The sequence below is a fragment of the Crocodylus siamensis genome, chromosome 5 (assembly GCF_052110815.1).
Source record: "Crocodylus siamensis isolate JL-2025a chromosome 5, ASM5211081v1, whole genome shotgun sequence".
NCBI lineage: Eukaryota > Metazoa > Chordata > Crocodylia > Crocodylidae > Crocodylus > Crocodylus siamensis.
In genome coordinates this window covers 6,091,540-6,112,950 of record NC_143399.1, presented here as the reverse complement: position 1 = coordinate 6,112,950, position 21,411 = coordinate 6,091,540, and the positions used below count along the sequence as shown (strand labels likewise).

At 48.0% G+C, this 21,411-nt stretch overlaps 1 protein-coding gene across 1 annotated transcript in view; it reads left to right on the top strand.

Moving 5' to 3' along the window:
• The window catches only part of LOC149863422 (cytosolic carboxypeptidase 6-like), a 1,473,463-nt gene that overhangs the window by 1,345,358 nt on the left and 106,694 nt on the right, over nucleotides 1-21,411 (top strand). The window contains exon 11 of the mRNA XM_090050142.1: nucleotides 15,236-15,398. Within this exon, the coding sequence (XP_089906268.1) occupies nucleotides 15,236-15,398 (163 nt within the window). The remainder of the gene's footprint in view (nucleotides 1-15,235; nucleotides 15,399-21,411) is intronic.

Sequence of the window (21,411 nt, the reverse complement as noted above, 5' to 3'; positions counted from 1 at the left end):
ATCCCAGGTGAGTGTGCATACCACTGGGTCAGAGACTTATGCTCACGCTTGCTTCCTCCCTCTGTCCCAATAAGCATCCTCTGTGCACAGAGGAGTGAGCCCTGCTCAAAATTGGGTGGCTGTTAGGGGAATGGGGTGTCTGTGTTGGGCCTGCAGCATTAGGTGCGCTCTGAGCAGACGTGTTCAATTAGGCCTTGGGAAACCGGCAGGGGAACACCTACTTTGCAGATCCTGGAGGAGCTTTGGCAAGATGGGCACTGACTGGTTCACCACTGACAAGCTGGAGATGCTTTGGGCTGGTGTTTTGGATACCTGGCGAACTTTGCTGGCAAAAACATAGGTACCGACAAGGGTGGGTGGATTTTGAGGATCCCCTTGGGCTCAGGCAGTCAAATTGTGCCTGTGCCCTGTCTGCCTCCTGGTTTCTAGTTTCTCCAGGCCTCAGTTCAATAGCATTTCCTTGCCTGCCTTAAGGGGCCATTTGAGATACGGAGGTGCATGGACATAATGGCAATTGGGGCCAGATAAGTACATAAAAACATTTCAAATCTGTGTCCATTTGAGGGAGAGAGCCCGATTGATCTCTGTTAATGAATGCAACAAGGTTCCCTCTATAGCTCAAGGCTTAGCTGGCAAAGGGGAGGTACGTAGGAAAAAGGCACCTTTAGTAATAAAGGCACTGCTGTCTTTCCCCTCTGCTTCGGGTCGAGCGTGGTGGTAGCTGGCAGCCTGGCATCCGGCGTGCTGCAACTCATTCAACACCTTGCTCCGTGCCAGCTCCCCCAGCCCAGCCACTTGCCTTGTAGCCTAATCGAGCGTGGCATCCAGTTGCAATGTGGGCCACTATGCTATACCGGGGGGGCATGTCGAAAGGGCAAAGTGGGACGTCCTGGACAATAGCCATGCAGCGGGTCTGCTCAGGGGAGGGATTTTCAGCCGTGCAGCCCACTGCTCTCCTGCTCTGTCTGGAGGATACGCTCAGTCATCCATCCAAAGCATTAATCTCTCCGTAGGGAAGCGTGAATCGGCGTGCTGGAGACAGGAGCAGCATGCATTGAAGGGAGCGGCGGAAAGTTGCCAGTGTTTTCCAAACGGACGCGTCCCCACGTTATACTGCTTTCAGTGGGAGTCATGCGAACCATTCTCCACTTCAAACTCGGCATCAAATGCTCTCAAAAGGAATCCGCCGTGTGAGCGTTGTGTGTGCTGGGGAGGGGGCACAGAAGGGGGAAGGTGGTGAAGATTAAAAATGGTGTATGTAAATACACCCCATTGAATGGGGAGAGCATCATGAGCATTATCGGGCTGATGTTTGAAAGTGTGGGAATGGACCACTGTTGTTACTAATTAATTTTCCAAAGCTTCAGGAGGTCTCATTTACATTGTGTGCTGCTGCGGCCATTTGTTGGGATTATAATACTTCAACAGCAGCACTTCAAGTGAAAGCTGGCGGCTGCGTGAAGTGCTGTCCATAATTGACTAGCTCCATGTCTTCACACAGCACAGAGACAATGTTCCATTATGTTATCCATTGACAGTATCATTGAAAAGATTACTCTCCTTAAAGCATCTGTCAACCTTGATTGATTTACAAGGGACAAAGAACTGAAAAGGTTTGAAGTGCGGGTACAATTTTTGCCACCGTTTAGCATACATAATGGATCTCCTTTTGATGTCAAAAGCTCATCTTCTATTAATAATGCAGAGGGCTTTTGAATGCCGGCTACTTGTGTGGAGTTCCACACTAATAACCTATTTGCTGTGAAATGGGATTCACTTTGGAGAAGCAGTCATTTGTCTGGGTTTTACACGTTCGGTGTGAATCCCGACTCAAAGGGATTTCTTTCAATGCTCTGCGTGATTGCAGCTGAGCCTGGCACGGGTTAGAGACACCAGGCAAATCTGAGCCTTCCCTTTCAGCCAGGAGGCTGGCAGAGAGCACAGGGCTGGATGCAAACGAGCCCGGACAACGGGCCTAAGACGATGCGATCAAGTGCTTTGTTCCACTCTGCCTGGCAGCCTCCTATTAATATACTTGAGAGTGCATTTCATGCATGGCTTGCTTTCTTCACCTGTCATTTCCAATAGTCCTTTTTATGCAAATGACGGCCTCTAAGGGAAATTGGTGATTAGAGCAGGGGAGAGAAGGACTGCACGTAGCCCACGCTGCTGCACTGCATCACCTCGGGCAAGTCACCTAGCTTCTTCGTGCCCTTTCTCTTAAGAGCAAGATAAAACCACCTGCTTGTCAGGAGTTCAGAGGAGTCATTGCTGTCTGCTAAGGAAAACAGCATCATGCTAAGAAGTCGTCATCTCTGAACCACACTGGAATCAAATGCAGCTTTCCAAGAAGTTTAATCCCTGGATAGGGCTGCCTTGAAACTTTTCCTAGCAATTTGGGAACATCTTCTACCTTCTAAATAACTCCCCCCCCCCTTCCCTCCCTGCAAAAGAAATCTCTGTCCCGGAGAAATGAAGAAGCAGCGTCTATTTTTGTAGCAGCCACAATTTGCTTTGCTCTTCCTGCTCGCATGGCAGCACCCAGCTATTTTCTTGCAGCTTCCTAGTTGCGCAGTCACCTGGATGCCAGTGCATAAATAAGGAAACAGGCAGGCAGAAAAGAGAGATCAATTTTTTGCTCCCCAGCAGCTGCGTAAGAACGAGATATTCTCGGGCTGCCATCTGGGGAAAGAGAACAAATCCTGCAGGGAAAAGCCTTTTATATTTTTCCGGCTTCTAGAAAGATATTTTTAAACAAAAGCGAGTAAATATAATGTCTACTAAAGCTAGAACAGAAAGAGTTGGCAGGCTTCTTCGAAACGGCTGACTCATCAGCTTTTACAAGCAGCTGTTGACACCATCTCTGAAGGCATCACACGTTATCCCTGGTGGGGCGCGGGGGCAGCGGTCGGAGCCGTGTTTTTCTTTCGAGTTTTCTTATTCTGGAGAGTGGAGGTGTCGTAATGGCCACGCACGAGCACTCGAGCATTTCAAGAACCCACTAGCTTCAGGGAGGGCTAATTTTGACCTCTGCGACAACACGAGAGGAGACCATCTGTTGTCTGTGCTTCATTTAAAAGGAACAACCACAGCCAACCTCTCATGGCTTTATTGTCTCTTCTGGATCGCTTTTCTGGCTGCTACGTGAGCAAAGCCATTGGCCAAAACTTCATGGCCTGGTCTTTGCTTTCCCTTTAGTATTCAGGGAGCAAGAATAATGAACCGGCGACATCCCAGGTGCTGGTCATTTCCCTCATTTTGAACCACCAAGCAGAATGGCTGCATCACTCATATTATTCCTCATGGGTTGTATCAGCGTGCCAGCCACTAGGACCCCACCATGGGCAGTGCTGGGCTAAATCTGCAAAAGGCCCGTTGTACCGCAGATTGCAATCTAGATATGAAAGACAGAGGCAGAGTGGGAGGGAAACCAGGGTCGACGTAACGCATTCAGGGTCACCCAGCAGAAATCATGTCTCCTGCGTCCGGCGCCAATGCTATGCTGTTTCTTGTACAGCCTTCCTACGCGGCTGAGTGCTCCTATGTTTCCAGCTCTCCAACTGGGCTCCTGTTCACACAGATGATCTGACTGGGCTGCTGAACAATACTCTGAAGTTAACCCAGCGCCTCCAATGCCAAATTCCCTCTAAATAAGAATATTCTTGTGATCCCGGGAAGGAAAATTGGATCCACCGTTGTTGAGGATGATAAGGAACCCTTCATTCGTGGTAGTCTCTGCCGAAGGCTCCTTCCTGCCCTGTGTCCCCCACATTTTTCCATCATTTCCCTAGTTTCCATGCATGTCTTCGCTCACCCCATCGAGAGCTGTCCTTGATCTGCACCATCAGTGACCGCTTCTGCAGTATGCCACTGCCTCCACTTGCCAACAACCTCCCTCTATAATCTTGCAGTCCATAGTGCGAACATCAGAGTCACCCAGGGCATTCTGGGTAGGAGGAGTGATTCTCCAGCTGGGGATGAGTTATCCTTCAGGTAGACAGCTATTGGCTGTTGTATCTACTGGAGGTGGGCTCCATCCCAAATGCAGCCTTAAAAGCAGCACAAGTGCCTTGGACTAAGTGAAAACAGGAAGGTTTGGGGCTGGGCCGGGGGTTGTGGCAGTGTGTATTGTAGATGTTCTTGGCTAGGAGCAGAAATTACACATAAACTGGTATAAGTGATCAGAAACTGGTTCAAATCTGTAACATAACAGAAGTTCAGTGCACCTAAACCACTTTCAAAATGGCTGGCACTGGTTTAAAATAAACCTGGGTGGATGTAGTATCAGACTTAACTGATTTAGGTTAAATCAGTTTATTGAACTTCTGTCCCAGATCCTTATGGTTAATAGACTGGAGACAGGGTAAGGCCATGAGTTATTCAGTACAGGGCTTCTTCCAGGGCAAAATCCAAAAGCACTCGAGCTGTTATTGCTCAAATGTATCTTTAAAATCCTTGCCAGTGGAGTGCCCAGGTGTGCCTTGTTCAGGTGAGTTTGTGAACATCCTGCAAGATAAATAGACCCCTAGAAATCTAAACCCAGAGTGCAAAAGAAATGATCCTACCTTCCACTTTGTCGTCTTATACCAGGGCATTTCCAGGAAGACAGATATAGCTATTATTTGTTTTATCAGCCCTCTGGGATGCATTTCTGTTTGCTGCTGCTTCTCGGACATGCCGCTCTGTATGTTTTTGTGGGTCAGTGGGTACAGCGACAGAGGCAACAGCCTGTAAATTGCATGTTTCTGAGTGTGCGCGTGTCCATCTTCCAGGAATGTTGCCCGCTGGAGATTCTCTGCTAAATGAGACTGATCTGTACCGTGGCGGCAAGCCAGGCCAGTCCCATATGGCCCAGAGGGTTGTCTTCAAATTAATTTTGTAGTGAAAAATAAAACACACAGACACACGCACGTAGACTTGGATTTTTTTCTCCGTGTTGTTTTCTCGCCATGTTGTTTGCGTGCACACTTTAAAATATTAAAGTCCCAACACCACAGCAGACATGATGAATAACTGAGGATCCAACTACTTGTCTTGGCTATTATTAGCCTAAAAAAATGCACTTAGCTTGGGAAAGTCATGTTTCTGTTATCTAACGCCAACCATTTGGGACCAGGTTGCGGCCTTAAGGTAAAAGCACAGGCTACTTGCATCCTGAATGGCTACATGGCAAAGGAAGGGTCCTCCACGGAGCTATAAATGTTGCAGTCTCTTTTAGCATGGGGGAAATAGAGAGGATGAAAAATGGAAAGAGACTTGGTCCTTTACCTAACCCTCTCCCCCACCAATGGATGTTATATCTCAGCTATATATATATATATATGTGTATATTAAGCATACACTGCTCCCAGCAGAGATCCAGCCAGAGGGAGGTGACGTTTTGAGTCGCTTTGTCCCAACATGCTGCTCCTTGCTGTCAAATCTGTACCCTCACAATATAGACCTGGGAATTGAGCGTGGATTTCCCACTTCACTGTAGGATTAGCAGGCTTTCTTAGCTGATTATTCCTAGCTGCTACTTGTTGAAAGCTATGCCTTCGCTCTTTCTCTCTCACTGTCTTGAACTTGCGGTTTGTATAAATGACAGTAAAAGTGCTCCCAGGAGCTCTCTCTCCCAACACTGATAACACTGCTGTAAACCGTAATGTTCAAGACTAGTGCTAGAGGATATTTCAGTGTGTAGTTTAAAGAAAATGCTTAATTTTCCATTAGCAATCAGGGAGAAGAGAGGAGTTGAAAGATGCAAGGAGTTTTCTGAATATGCTGACTCTTCTTCGGAGCTGAGACTATGATGCGGGTGGCCAGTCTATGGCATGGGCAGCCCCTGTGGGTGGCACATGGCAGATTGGGGAGGGGACAGGCAGCACAGCGGCAGATCTGGCAGGAAGCAGAAAGCAGAGCAATTGATTGGGCAGAGAGCACAGGACAAGAAGCAGAAAGCAGAGCAGCTGATTGGGCAGAAAGCACAGGACAAGAAGCAGAAAGCAGAGCAGCAGATTGCCTAGGAGAAGGGGATTATAGTGGCACTCAAGGAGGGCACAGGGCTAATTTTTGGCACATCTGCCAAAAAGGTTGGCCACCAAGAGACTGTAACTTGCTGCTTTTGACTTCTTTGGGGGTAGGACATGTGTCGTGAAGTGGCAGTGGTCTCTTCACAGGGCAGTTCTTCTTTTCCATATTATCGCAGTGAATCATTTGCTGATCATATGTAGGCATATGGTATCAGTCAAAGGCTGGGCTGGTCCTTTAAAGCAAATTAGGCCCAGCCTTACGTACACCTAGTTACCAGCCGTCTGGATGATGAGGTGCGTGAGCCCCTGCGGTTGTGTCAGGTGTCCAGTCATGCTGAAATTGTACCTACTGGAGCGGTGCTGCTGATGAGAAGAAAAGTGCTCATGTAGGAGTGACACACGTAGGTAGGAGACCTGCAGGGAGGATTTGGTTGGAAATGCAAAGTCAGAAGGACCTCACCACATAGGAAGAGGTGCCACTGGAGCTACCTGCTGGCCAGGCTGGAGTAAGCACACTTCAGACTGAAGGAGGAAGCCCCGAGGCATGGTGTTTTCTTGATAGCAGTGGTTTGTGATAGCGTCACGGTTGCCAAAGGGAGTTGACTAGTTCAGGGCTCCAAATGGGACTTCAGCAGGACACAGTGTGGGCTAGCCCTCAGGTGAGGTTGCTGCAGGCTTGCTGAGCTGCATTATTTTTAAAAAGCCTTCTCCTAGAAGAGGTATTCAGTCAACTTCACAAGTGTCTGGGCGAGTTTTTGAAAGCATGGGAACCGCAGCACTGGCAGGACCCAGAGCCTGGGGAGGTGAGAAGCTGTTACAGCTCCTGACAAAATCGGAGCGGTTATTACTGAAAATTGTGTCCGTGTCTGTAATTTGTAATGCCCGGACACCGCCCTGCAAACCTTTCCTGCCAGGCTGAGCTCTGGCCATGCTTCACCATCCGGCACTCTCCTGTGCCTTTCCATGTCACTCACCTTCCATTTGCCAGCATGAAACCACGTGTTTATTGTTTATTGCCCGGTGGGGGGCTTTCATTCCTGAAGCCCCGGACTCTCCAATGGGGTTTGCATCAACCCTGGTTTAAGGATGTGCAGGAACGCCAAAGCATGCAGGTCCAGGTGCCAAGCTGGTGCAATGCAGGGTTACATCCTCAAAGTCGGCAAACAGAAGTGCATAAATGGAGGGCCATGCAGATGCCTCTCTGCGTGCCCTCTGTGGATCCAAACCCAAGCAAAACCCATAGCAAATGCCTCTACAGAGCAGTGAGGAAGGGAGAGGAGCCATCCTTGCGGGTGAACCCCTGACACCTTGCAGTATGCATTTTGACTGCTCTTATAATTGCAGAGGTCCTGGAGGCAGAACTTGCTTGGCAGTTTGCACGAAGGGCTTCAGCTCCCTCTCTCTCTCTCCGCCCTTATGCTGATGGCCAGACAAATATATGTTTTTGTCAGCAAATTTAAGCAGGCATGACTCCAAGAGACACTTAAGAGGGGGAAGGGTCTGGTATCCCCTCAGTGCATGTGCATATCTCCCATTAATGCTAATGGGGGTTGCTCTGGCATATCGAAGGGATAATGGACCCCCTTAGGGAGCATAGATGTGTGCAGTAACAAAGTGCCTTTTTAACTGTCATTTCTCCAAGTAGAAGCTCCCTTTAAAGACAGAGAGACTTGTGCTGAGCGAGGAGCATTGGTAGCCTGGTTGGGGTGCGACAGCGGTGCTCCCGAGATGCTCTTGTCAGGCACTGCCCGTGGCGTGGTCGGGAGGAGAATGAGATGGATGGGCGAGCGGGTCAGCTCTCCCCACAAGCGTTCGCTCAGACTTGGGACCACACATTCAGTTATTTCCTCGGTTCGGAAGGGTTCAGAGGATGCTCCCTCATTATAGTGCCTGCCTAGGCACTTCTTGCTTGCGGCTGGGAGCAGCAGTCCCAAAATATTGAGAGACGTGCCGTCCATCCAGCAGTTGTGTGGAAGGACCGGAGTCGTTTTTCTAGGACATGCCAGGCGAGCCGAGAGAAGCTCGGAAACCCCCCAAACGTGGCATGTTGCCTTGAGTTGAACCGGGCCCTTCCTCCCTCTCCACCCCAGCAGTTGCTAATTATTTGCTGAGATTAGCTGCGCCTCCCTCTGTTCATCAGAAGCATCCCGAGAGCTGCAGGTCATTTGAATCGTCTTTGCAGTTCGTTACATCTCTGCTGCCACGCGCTTTCCTCTTTACCTGCTTCCCTCCTTCAAACCAGCCTCCCACTTCTACTCTCTCACCTTTTGTTTCCAGCAAGTCCAGGTGTTGCAGACGCTGGCTGCACCTAGCTATCATTTAAAGCAAACGGGATGCCGGAGGGAAGCTGCTTGAATCCCATCGCCGGCACATCCCCAGACCCTGTTGGTACAGAGTCCATCGCCTACCATGGGGAACAATAAAGTATATACTTTCCAGCCTATTAAGAGAGTTAATGGAGCTGGTGGGAGGTGGGTGTGAGGAGAGAGTTAAGTTGGCTTTAGAAGTAAGACGCCTCCTCGGTGCCTCCCGAAAAGTAAGGCGATAAGAGTTTTGCTGGCGCGGTAGCTGCTTGATGGGCTACCAAATGAGAGAGTGGCAGGGTCAGGGCAGGGGATGCTGGGCATACCATGGAAGTAATTAGTTGGATCCATAAGGGGCAAGCGAGCTGCTGGTTGCACCCCTCTTGGAGCACGCTGCTGGGAAGATAACAAAAGAGTAACAATTTGTGCTATCGCTGTTTACCATCTTCCACGGCCGCGATTTCAAAGGCAGCGAATTTCTGTGCTCCTGGGGAGAGGGAAAGTGTTACAGCGCTTAGTACAGGACACTTCACTGCAGTGGATCTGACATACTCTGGGCTCCTGTCCTCCTCCCAATGGCACATCTGTTTTTCCTTGATGATAAGTGTGTCATTCTTCTTTTTTTTCCCTAGTGCACTAACTGCTGTATTTTTAAAAATTATTTCTTGTTACACCGACCATTCAGGCGCCATGGGCAGGGGGCTCAGGGAGGGCAGCCCAGCCTCGGAAACGTAAGCATCCTCTTAACCCACGACCTTCAGAGAGGTACCGATCGATTCTGCCTGACCGTTACAGGCAGTGTTGTGTCGAGAGCAAGAGCATTCACGTCCAGGATCCCAGTTTGCCCCAGTATTGGTGCGCCACCGAACAAGCTGAACATGGGAATCTCATACAGGGATTGTTACCGTCCAGGGGACGTTGGAAACAGAGTTTATATTTTACAAAAGGAGCATGGCATAACCTAGCAGATATATATAATATGTCATGTTAATACCAAAGGGCAATATTGAGCCTCAGGTGTGATTGGTTTGGGAATTGCCTTGTGCCAGTTTGCAGTGCCCGTGCTTTGTCCCATGAACTGGCCATCCACTTCACTGTTGTATCACCCTTAATTCCTGTCGCTTAGCTTCTCCCAACCCTTGGGATGCCCTTTTTTTGCTCAGAAAAGTTTTTCTGTTCTACTCCAGGAACGCTTGGGAGCTGGGGAGCTCAGTCGCTCCGCGAGCTGTAGTGGATCTCTGTGTTTTGATAATGAATTGCTGTTGATTTTAGACGAATCCCGGCGTTCAAGAACTTCAAAGTCCCTGGCGCTTTCTTTTCCCTGATTCTGTACTTTTGTTGTTGTTGTTGACACTTTTCTGCAGTTCAGCCTTGGAGAAATAAATATTTGTTTAGCTGTTTTCCTGCTGTGCGGGCTCAGTGCATTTGCTTAATGATGGCTTCGATTCAGCTTTGCAAAGGCTTCAGGGTAATAGATTCTCCCAGGGAAACCAGGGATGAGCCTTACCTGCATTGTCCCTCCCCCATCACCAAAAAAAAAGAAAAAAGCTTGATGAACTCTAGCAGCAGTCAAAAGCCCCTTTCGTGGGACCAGCCATCTGTCCGCACGTTAGTCTGGCCATGTCAGAGACTGTTAGCCCCCTTCTTTTGCAGAAGAGCCAAGTGCCCTGCAGCCTCACACTGCTCTCCTGCCTACCCTGTCCTGACCGGGACAGGAAAAAACTCTGTTGTTTGCATCTGAAGGACTTAAACAATCGGTGTCTGGAGTGGATTTTATATTTATCTTCAAATTTCCATTCTTTCACACCCCTTTTTCTGCCCAATCCATCTTGGTTTTGCTACCACGTCAAACACTCACCACATTGTTTGCTTTTGCTCACATATACAACTTGCAGAGCGTGCACCCCCCCAGCCACTCAAACGTTGGACTGCCCTGTTCTAGGTTAACCAAACTGGCCAGGTACAGACATTACACTTTTACTGGTATAAGTGATTGGAAACGGGTCTGCATCCATAACAGAACAGAAGTTCGGTACACACAGACTGGTTTAAAAATGGCAGAACCCAGTCTAAGATTTTCCTCCCCCTCACCAAAGAGTGAATATGTGTCCTGTTTGCTACCGATCTGACCTACATCGCTTCCAGAAACCACGAACTTAGATCGATTCTGCCTCAAGCTTTTTGAATGTTTGTACCTAACCACTGAGGCCTTGTGCAGACAAAGCAAGGGGCGTGTGTACATGGCACTTTAAAGCGGGCTAAATGCTTTTCCACTGCTTTAATGGTGTCGGTGTTTGGATGCCTTGGCAGCGTATTGCACATTAATTCCAGCCGTTGTCGGAAATTCAGTGGTGTAATGACTTGGGGCGCAGCAAACTAAAACTCCTTTGAAGAGTTTTAGTTTGCTGCCCCTACAGCTGCGGAGCAAAGCACCGGGCTCTGTGCAGCTCGGGCTCTGCAGGCAGCCTGGCAGCAGCCCGGGAAGGCACCTCCACCCAAGAAAAGGGCAAGCCTGATCTTGTTTTCCACCCCCCTTCTGGAGCCTGCCTGCCTGAGCTGTGCGGGTGCCCCGTGCTTTCCTCTGCAGCACCAGTGCCCCCTGGGACCACCTGAGCTGGGTGCCTGTGGGCCCAACACGGGGGTTTAATAAATGGCATTTTTTAAAACCCACCTCTTCAGTTCAGGGCCCCCGTTTCATCTACACACACTCCTGTAGGGTCTGCCTACGTGGAAGCAGCAGCATGTCCCAACATAGAGCCCTCTGGATATGTTCTGTTCCCAATGTGGCCATGGGACCGTTTCAGGGCCATCCGCAGTGCTCTCCCTCCAGCATGCTGGGGACCAAGCTCTTGTGTGGCCTTGGAGGGGTGCCCTGGAGTGGCATCCTTTCTGTGTTTGGAGCATGCGAAAGGGAGCAGATGGGTCTCTGAAGGCCACAGCTCCCCAGAACCTCCCCCCCTGGAGGGATGAGCATTGAAGGTCAGGGAACATGCATTGGTGTGTCTGGGGACATCTGTGCCAGGACAGGACGCTGCCACGATATAGAATTGGTACAGACCTGTGCCCCTGGTGTCCTTTCAAGAGAGGCTTTCCGTTCTCCTGGCTGTCATAGCTGCCCTTCTTTGTACTTGTTCCCATCTGAGCTGTGTACAGATTGTACACCAATGTGCTCATACTTGTAGCCAAGGTCTCTCTAGTGCCCTTGTGCAGTGTCATTACTATTCTCATCTCTCCCCGGTTAATATCTTTCCTGTACCTACATCCGACGTTCTCATTTGTCTCTTTCATGGCAGCGTCACATTGATCAGTCATAGTCATCCGATGCTCAACGAATACATCCAGTCTTTCTCCTCTCTTGTTTCCAACTGACGAGCTCTGGACTGATAGCAGTCATTCCTGCTATTAGTCCCCTGCATTTTGAATCACCAAAATTTCACCTCGTTTCTGATACTCTGGTCGTCGAGGTCATCCACATCTTTTTCTACGATAATCTGATCCTCCTCTATTTTGAGGATGCATTCAAACTTTGCATTGTCAGCGGAGCTCGTTATTGGGTTTTTGCTGTTTGTGCCAAGGACATAATGAAAAGAGGAATCAGTCCCAAGACTCATCTTCGGGGATCTCCACTAATAACTTTCTTCCAGTTCTCCACTCAGTGCTGCCTATTGTCATTTCCTCTTTACCCAGTTCTTTTTTTTTACTCTATAATTCCTAAATAGCTACGCTCCATCTTCTTTGCCTGAAATAATAGTTTCTTATGTGGTATCATTTGCCCTCCATGTTTTAATGACCCTTTTCGTTCCAAATTTGTTTTAAAGCTTAATATGCAATGGAGGGCAGATGAATAAGTTTGCATTTGTACAAATTACAATTTTTTTTTTCTCTTCTGGAATTTAGGTGCATCATTTGCTGTTCTCAGCTATTAGAGTCTGACCCTGGGCACTGGTCTCAATAGGAAGCATAATTTACTTAGGCCAAATCTTGGTTCAGTTTGTAGGAAGGTAGAGAGGTACTCGCTCTTTGGTCATCAACTGATGACCCTCCCTATTTCTCTGCCTCCACCCACACTGAAAGCCCTGCAGTGGTTTGTATTAGTATCCCAGAAGCCAGTGGGCTCCATTGCTCTGAGCTTTCTTTTATGGGGAATTGTCAGCTTCTTAGACCCATTTTAACTTCAGAATTAATTCTGCTCTGTCCTTACGCCTCCATTTGCTTTTCTGCTCCTTTCCTCTCCAAATACCCAGAGTATCTTCAAGTCTTGCACCCACAGTCCTGGAAGCTAGATGCATTTTGTTCATCCGCTGCCACAAAAGACACTTATCATCGTTAAGATTACCAGTCTCATTCAGAAGCCTCTACATATAATGTTAATAGGAAGCAGAATTCCATCTTATTCCAATTAACCTAGAAAACCTACCTTTATATACCACAGTAGACTTTAAAACATGCAGAATGCTAATAAAGCAGCAGGTATTTCTGTGCGTTATATCTGCCCATGTATGCTACTTATCAAGAATTGTTGTGCATTTGAATGTTACTGTTATCTTCTCAGTTTTAGTCACAGGAAGCCAAATAGTTTGAGCTGCTAGATTTTTTAATTTTTTTTAATAAATCAAAATTCCTTATTTTCTATGTTTTAGATAACAGATGGGCTCAATGCCTGCTACCATGTTAAGCAAAAAAAAAAAAAAAAAAAATATGTGAGCTTTCAGATCCAGTGTGGCAAAAAGACCCGGAGAGTTCAGGGAATTAGTAGTGGCCACAGTCTGGGCCATGCCCTACTCATCTGCTCCCGCGTGCATGCTCCAAACCCGGGAGGTCATTGTCACGACCCCCCGCTCTGGTTTGGGGGTGTCGTGCAGATTGCACTGTGTTTGTTGTACTCATGTAGCATGTGTAGTGTCATTGGAAAGCCAATTTTATGCTATATCTATTTATGTCACTTTTATCACTGTATAGATTATGTTGTGCTGTCTATGTATACCGTTGTGACTTGGGACTTGGGTTAGTCGAAGGAAAAAGAGAGAGTAGAGTAGGAGGAACTGCTAGGCGTCTCTTCATACTCGGGAAAGGAAAATTGGTGGGCAGAAAGGGCCACTGCTGGGATACGCACCTAGGTTGTTGTCTGCCGATAATAGGGGGGGAAAACAACTGCACAAAAGCAAAGGCATCCAAGAGAAATGGTCCGTTGGGCTAGATGACTGCCAGGTGCCCGAGGGAGAGATGCTTTTGTGACGGGTTCTGGTGACTCCTGAGCAATTTGAATAATGGTGAGCATTGGAAGCGGGTATTTTGCAAAATACTTGGAGGTATTTTAGAGTCTCTCAAGGTTTTGGGATTTCCCCTCCACCCACCACCCAGGCTGGAGGAGGGTGCAAGGCCCTGGCAGCCAGGGCTGGCAGAATCAGCAGGAAGGCTGAACGCTGGAAGCACTGGCGGGTGTCTCGGGAGGGCAAGGGTGTAGCCAGAGAGTTAGAAACTGTACTTGTCTTAGTTTTCTGTCTTCAGACTTGCTTGTACAATTCTCTTCTCCTACATAATTCATTCTTTTGTGGTTTTCTCTCTTTGCTCATTGCCTGCGGCAAAGAGTGATTTCTGGGCAAGTGATAGTCTAGGTTTACTCATGCTATGGAGAGAACGACCTACAGTTTCTTTCACGGCCCAAGGGGAAGCCACCTGGAGTGGGCCAAAATCCTCCAGCTGTGAGGGCCAGTGCAAATGCAGCGCAGCTAAGGCTTGTGGGGATAAGGAGTTGTCCCAGGGCAGTCTGCTTTTTGGGAGAAGCCCTGGGACAGTGCGGAGAAACTTGGAGCTCTGGGGACACCCTGGGGATGGGTTTCTGGCAGTCACCTCCAGTGGCTGCTTTCAAGCATGCTGGAGACCCTAATGGGATATCACAGAGCATCTTCCCTGGTGCATTTCGAGGTTTGCTCCAAAGGGGAGCAGATCAGAATCAGGCCTACTCAATTATCTGTTTACACGTCACAGGGCTAATGTTCATCCCAGATTGGGACTGGCAAATGGTTATCACCTTTGGATGGTGTGAACTGACCTAAAGGACATGAAATACCATTTTTGCTCCAGTTCCTAAAACACGGGCAACCACAATAAATTGCCAGACTAGCAGTAATAAGAGAAGAGGCAAGAACTGGAGTTGGAGACTGAATTCTTCTTTGGCCCTTAAATGTGGTTCATCCAACATAGGATTTAAACTCTTTCATCAGCCACTTCACTAAAAACATCCAAGCTTTCTTCAGAGATCTCTGGGGTTTACAGCCCGACCTCCAGTGATCACATGAACCGCCGCACTGCACTCCATGCGCTCGGAGCTGCAGGACCATGCAGTTATTTTTGGTTGTTGTCCTTAGCCAAAATGCAATTTAAAGGGTAAAACTTCTGTGACCTAATTTCAGAGCCACTCCAGTACCCTGGGTTAGAAAGGCTGACTTCAGCTCACACACACTTGGGTTTGTACTTTGCTTTGAAGAGTCGGGGTGCATGCAGGGGGGCAGACAAGGGAAGAAACAGAAGTGACGCAGGTGCGCTGTAGAAACCACCACCTGTTCCAGTTTAGCCTTGAGGCGAGAAGGGCCTTTCCCTGCCTAACACAGAGGACAGCTTCCTGTTAGAAAACTTTTCATTTTGCATTATTTTTTCCATGGGAAAAGAGCTCAGGTGACCATCCATAAAGGTTCGCGATCTGAAGCTAGCATTGTGAATGCACGTGGCCAGGAGATCCTTAAGCTGCCCACGCCCAAGTCTCATCCACCCGGACGCACTTCCACTCTGCAAGGAGCTTTGCAGGGGTTGCTATAAATCAGAATCAGGGTCCGGGAGTTTTGCTACCCATCAGTCCCATCCAGTCCCATTCATTCCCTTGAACTCTCCTGTTCACTTCTTCTGTCTTCTCTCTTCTTGCAGTCTAGCACCTCCTTCAACCGAGATGCCGTGAAGGCAGGGACAGGACGGCGCTTTCTTGGCGGGTTATTGGATGACACTTCTTACTGCTACACTCTGGAAGTCTCGTTCTACAGTTACATCGTTGGCGGGGCAACATCTACCGTCCCGTATACGGAGGAAGCATGTATCCTTTTGAAATCCAGCCTTCCTCTGCCTTTGAGGGCCCCGGTACTGGACAGCTAAGGTAAAACCTCCATACTATGAAAAATGCGCTGACTGGGAAATACAAGTTTGAAAATGTGCCTTTGTTCTCGGACTTGAATTTCCTAATACTGATACTGCATGAATTCAAGGAGGAAAAGACCCATTAGATCGGAAGACCGTTCACTTTCAAGTACAAGATCATTCACCACAGTACTTACCTTCTAGTTCTTTGTTTCAGCTTGCTCTTTATTCTGCCGTTAGCCCTTTGCTTGCCTTATGGTCTCGACCCTCCCCCAGCCATCGCTAGCAATGAATTGCACAATCTTCTCTACCATCTGAGATGACTTAACTGTCTCCACTGTGTAGCAAGAGGACTTTAAAAGCTTCGCACACCCCCAGGTCTCAGACTTTACTAACACTAATTATACTGTATTCAAAAAAAAGAAAAGAAAAGAAAAACAATTTTGCAAAAAAAGGTCAACTTTTTTTTGCATTTTCCATGATCCAAAGTAGAATGAATTTTAATTCTTTTAAAATATTTTATACTTTAAAACAAAATTGCAGTTTTGAAGATTTACCGTCTCTGTTCCTTTTGTCCTTCCCCTCCCCCCTTCTACAGTAAATGATGGCCAGTTTTGAAGTGTGGCCATTACTTCGGGTTTTCCTTTTTTTCCAATTGAAAAAAACCTGTATGAAAAAGCAAACGGAACAAGGCTCTCCTGTGTAATTCATTCGCTAGGGTTCAACAGAAGAATGGGAGAGTAGCTGAGACAGGAGAGAGACAAAGGCAAAACACAGATTCTCAAATCCTTGTTTCTCTTTTTGGTTTGACTGATGGGAGTGGAGGTGCGCATTCGGGAGGGCTGGATCTAAGAGATGCAGCTGACTTATTTGTGCAGCTCTGCTCGCCCGCTGACATAAGCCACCTCTCAGGCACAGACCCCGGCCACGTCTACGCGAGACGCTTGCGTGCACAAGTACTAAATGACTACTCCGTAACTGGAGTTACTGCGCGGGAGCGTCGCCAGATGGCTTGCAGGTGATGCTGACTGCGCAGTTGCTCGTTGCTACTGCACCGTAGCGTTGCGTCACGCTTTGTGCCGCGCCACGCTACCGCGCAGTACTAATGAGCTGCTTGCAGCCAGCATCTCATGTAGACGCCAACCCCCGTTTCCTAACTCAGCTACTGATCCGAGCAATGCAGCTTCCTGTCGGGGAGCGAAGAGCAGAATTGTCACGCCGATTCCCTTTTGACCGCTTGCTTTATTCTTTTGGCTCGTTGGCCTTTTAAGGATGTGGTTTTTAGCTTCGCCTCTAAATTGTCCTCCTTGCTTCGCACTCATTGTGTTGACAGCTGCTTATTTATCCTCTTGTTAAAGGTCCAATTTATCAAGAACAATTTTTTTTGTAGAGGGAGGAAGCCAGCCCCTATACAAATAAGATCTTGCTTCTCTTGAATATACACATCCCCTCAGTGATTTACATGTCATGCTTGCTCCGTTTGCTATTCAAAGCCACCTTTTATTTTATTTTGTGAGTTTGTTGGCTGCTTTTTTATTTTTTTTTATCTACTTGATCAACCTGTCTTATGCAGATGGAGCTGTATCACCCTTGCTTCATACATCATTGCCATCAACAGCCAGAGAGCAGAAAACAAGGTTCAGATGGTTATGATTATTGGTGATGATGATGTATGGAAAGTATAGACTGCAGCTTGGTTTTCCCAATCTTGCGCTGACCTAGCTGAGCTTACTTTAAAAAAAAAAAAAAAAGTAGTAGAGTCTTGTTTAACTGGTTAATTGTGAAAGCTAGAGGGAGAAGAAACCTTTGGATGGTAGTATTTTATGAGAGTAAAGGGGACAGTTTCATTTTTCCCTGAGGCAAATGCCGCTGGTGAAGGGAACCTGTGGAGCAATGTCTGTTCATGTTTCTCCTTTTCCTAAAGGTGCTTGTCACCAAAACTAAAATAATAAGGGAACATCCCAGAAAGACCAAAATTGCTCTTCTGACTTTTTTTTTTTCCAAATTGGTAATTAATTAACACTCCGCCCTAAACCAAAGACACAGCTAGTTGCTTTGCACTAACTGATAAGTGCAAGGTGTTGCACACGGGGAGGAAGAACCGGCACCACACTTACAGGTTGGGGAACTCCCCTCTTGCCAGCACGGAGACGGAAAAGGATCTTGGAGTCGTCATTGACTCCACGATGAACATGGGCCGGCAGTGTGGGGAGGCAGTCAAGAAGGCCAACCGTACCCTGTCATGCATCCACAGATGCATCTCGAGCAGGTCCAGGGAGGTGATCCTCCCCCTCTATGCGGCACTGGTCAGGCCGCAGCTGGAGTACTGCGTCCAGTTCTGGGCGCCGCACTTCAAGAGGGACGTGGACGATATGGAAAGAGTCCAGAGGAGGCCACTCGTATGATCAGGGGTCAGCAGGGCAGGCCTTACGAGGACAGGCTACGGGACCTGAACCTGTTTAGCCTCCACAAGAGAAGGTTAAGGGGGGACCTTGTGGCCTGCTACAAACTGGTCAGGGGGGATCAGCGGGTATTGGGGGAGTCCCTGTTCCCCCGTGCGCTGCCAGGAGTGACCAGGAATAACGGTCACAAGCTGGCGGAGGGTAGGTTTAGATTAGATATTAGGAGGCGCTACTTCACAGTCAGGGTGGCTAGGGCCTGGAACCGGCTTCCAGGGGAAGTGGTGCAGGCTCCTAGCCTGGGGATTTTTAAAAGGAAGTTAGATGAGCACCTTGCCGGGGTCATCTGACCCCGGTGCTCTTTCCTGCCAAGGCAGGGGGTCGGACTAGATGATCTACCTAGGTCCCTTCCGGCTCTAGCTACTATGATACTATGATACTAACTCCCAAGGAGATGAGTTCTGCTGTTAACTACCTAGTTATGTTGCGGGGGGGGGGGGCGGGGAGCAAACAGACCAAGAAAATATAACCAGTCGAACTCTGTGAGCTGACGGTGCAAGTGCCCAGCAAATCCAAATGAGTAGTAGCCAGTGCTACTTCGGGCAGAGTAGTAGCCAGTGCTGTAATTGCTTCAAAGATCCGTCTCTTAGGCCTTGATCCAGCACCTAAATTGAAGTCTCTTGGTCTCTGTTGAAAAGGAACGGGTTCAAGGCTTTATACAGAAACCACATGCAGTAGATAACTGTCCCATTTTGTCTTGAGGACTCTTTGGCTGCAGTTGAGGCAATGATCCAGTGAGCCCCTTATCTATGAATACACCAAATCCTTGTTTCTCTTTTTGGTTTGACTTATGGAAGTGGAGGTGCACATTCAGGAGGGCTGGATCTAAGAGATGGATCTGACTTATTTTTCTCCTTGGCAGTCAGCTCTCCTTGCCCGCTGACATAAGCCACCTCTCAGGCACAGACCCCAGCCGCATCTACATGAGACACGTGCATGCCCAAGTACTAAACGACTACTCCATAACTGGAGTTACTGCGCAGGAGCATCACGAAAAGGGCCTCCTATTGCAGAGTTCAAAGGTGGACCCAGGTGAACTCAACTAGGGATATTCATATTATTAATTGTTAGGAGCAGTCAGCTGAGGATCTTTGAATTCTCTGCAAATGGTTATTTACCAGTAAATGTAAATTCAAGCCATGGGCTACCCATCTAAGGTTGCCAAGTGTACTTAAGCCCATTTCACAGCTTGCTAAACTTAACAAACTGTAGATACAGTTTCTGATTTGTGAGGCTGGCGCGCAAAATCTTGCACATCAGCCAGTATGCATGAAAAAGTGGTTCCCATCATTACATCACGCTACATATCTGCTCATCCCACCATTTCACTACTAGATGACAGATCTCGTTAGGCAACTGTTTCTTTTACATTAGTTACAAGGCATCGATGCAGTCATTCAAATAGGTTATGTTTTCTTCAGCCATGTCTAGCAGATGAATATTTACACTTTACTAGTTGTATAAAGTGGTTTATTTGCCTCCGACTTCTAAGTTTACCAGGATGGGTTGCTATCAAGATAAAAGGACGCCTTGTTTACCGTATAGGTGTGAACTTCAAGCCAAGGTTGAATTGTGTACGTTCTAGGATCCAAAAACATGGACAGTATTTTAGTTTCAATAGTTTTGCTTAAAAACAAAGGCGATTAAATGCCAAAAAAAAAAAGGGACCTATCATTAGCAGTACAGTTCGGTTCTCAGTTACTTCCATTAACTTGAGTGAATGGGCTCCTGTTAAAAATACCCTCTTTTCTAGCCATTTATAGGGTTACTCCTGATTTACACATTTTAAAACTAAGTAGAACTTAGCCCCCCAAACCGTGCATTTGAATGAAAAGGAAATGTATAATTGAAGGATTTTGCATCGGTATCACAGAACACAGTGCCCTGTGTTTTGGTGTGCGTGGTTCAGGACGGTGACACACAGAACAGAATAAGTGTGACTGTTAGCATCTTATAACCTGAAGAATAATCAGCATTACATACAGGTGCCAGGCTTGAATTCAATGTTGCTGCAGGAATGCTGATTTTTGCAGTTTGGGATTTTCTTATTTTCACTGCAGGCATGATGCTGCATAGGCATAACTCCCTCCCTTTAATGCCATGCAGTCCGTTATTTTCTTCCTTAAGAAATGCATGTTTGGCTGGTAGGGTCTGTGTCTAACTGATATGTACCTGGTTTACTACAGGCACAAGGGATACGTTCTTTAGGCCCAGCTCTGCAGCATACCGTATGATAAGAGTGAATGGACTCTGTTAATAATAAGAGGATTGTAGACTTGTGGGTTTATTGCCTGGATAAGTGGACAGAGAAAAACCTTGTTTAAAACCCCTCTCACACATGCACACATTTGGTGGTAGCTGATTAAAAAAAAAAGCAGCACAGCACCAGGTAAAGAAGATTTCAAGTGAGCCGATATGCTCCCATTAAACAAATACCACATTTTACTAGGCGTCTGCAGAGCTAGCAGCACCGGGCATGTAAAGTGCTGTGTGACTTTCCCCAAAGGCTCTGCAGGCGAGCGGAGTAAAGATGCTCCGGCTTTGGCATCTGCTTTGCACAGGCACTAGGGATCGGGAAGAAGATGAGTCCTTGGTGGGCGAGCGCGCAGGGCATCCAGAGCCCCTTTCTGTTACAGCGCAACCTGGGACGCAGGCAGCATGCGTTGCCGACGTGACCTGTGAATGGCTGGCAAGGAGCTGTGCCAGGTTCTCCACCTCGTGTTGCCAATTCGAAGCACGGCGGGCTTCTCTCGTGAGACATCGTCAGCATGGATCCGGGGCTGTGCAATGGGCCGCCCATAGGTGAGTGGTAACAAAGGAAAAAAGGAGACCTTAAACTTGAGAGCTCCTTCAGGGCAACCAGTGCTGAAGTGACAGGTTCAAGCGTTTGCAGGATGGGACTGGATGATACTCTTATAACAGTCAAAGAAATCAAGCAGGGGTTCTGCATGGGAAGTATTCGGTTATGCAGGTGTCCGAGCCACCACGGCGTGATGGTGTGCGTGTCGCTGGTTGCATCACGTGCGTGCATCGCTATTGCTGCGCTTCAGCGCAAGCAGAGCGTGCCCAGTGCCTCGCCATGGGGCTTTGCTTGCTGCATTTGTGCCACGTGAACCCACGGTGGACCACTGCAAAGCAGGATAAAGAGGTTGTTTAGATCTGCCAATGACCACGCAGCTTGGGGTGCTGAGCATCCCCCGGAGAAGTACTTCTGCTGCCCCTACCACCTCAGAAGGGTCTGTATCAGCTCGCACTCGCCTCCTGCCACTGATCACCCTGCCTGCCAGGGCCCGAGGATCGTGTAGCAGGCCACCCTCCTGTCCACACCCCCATTTTCCCCTGACCTCCCCAATAGAGCAGTTCCAAGGACCAGATTTGGCCATCGGGCCGTATGTTGGACCCTGCTTTACCATATAGGGTGCTATGTTTCCACTTGCACCTTCAGAGACACTTCTTCCATGTGTTTTCTCATCCCATGGGCAGCGCATACCCATAATAGGCATAGTTAAAATG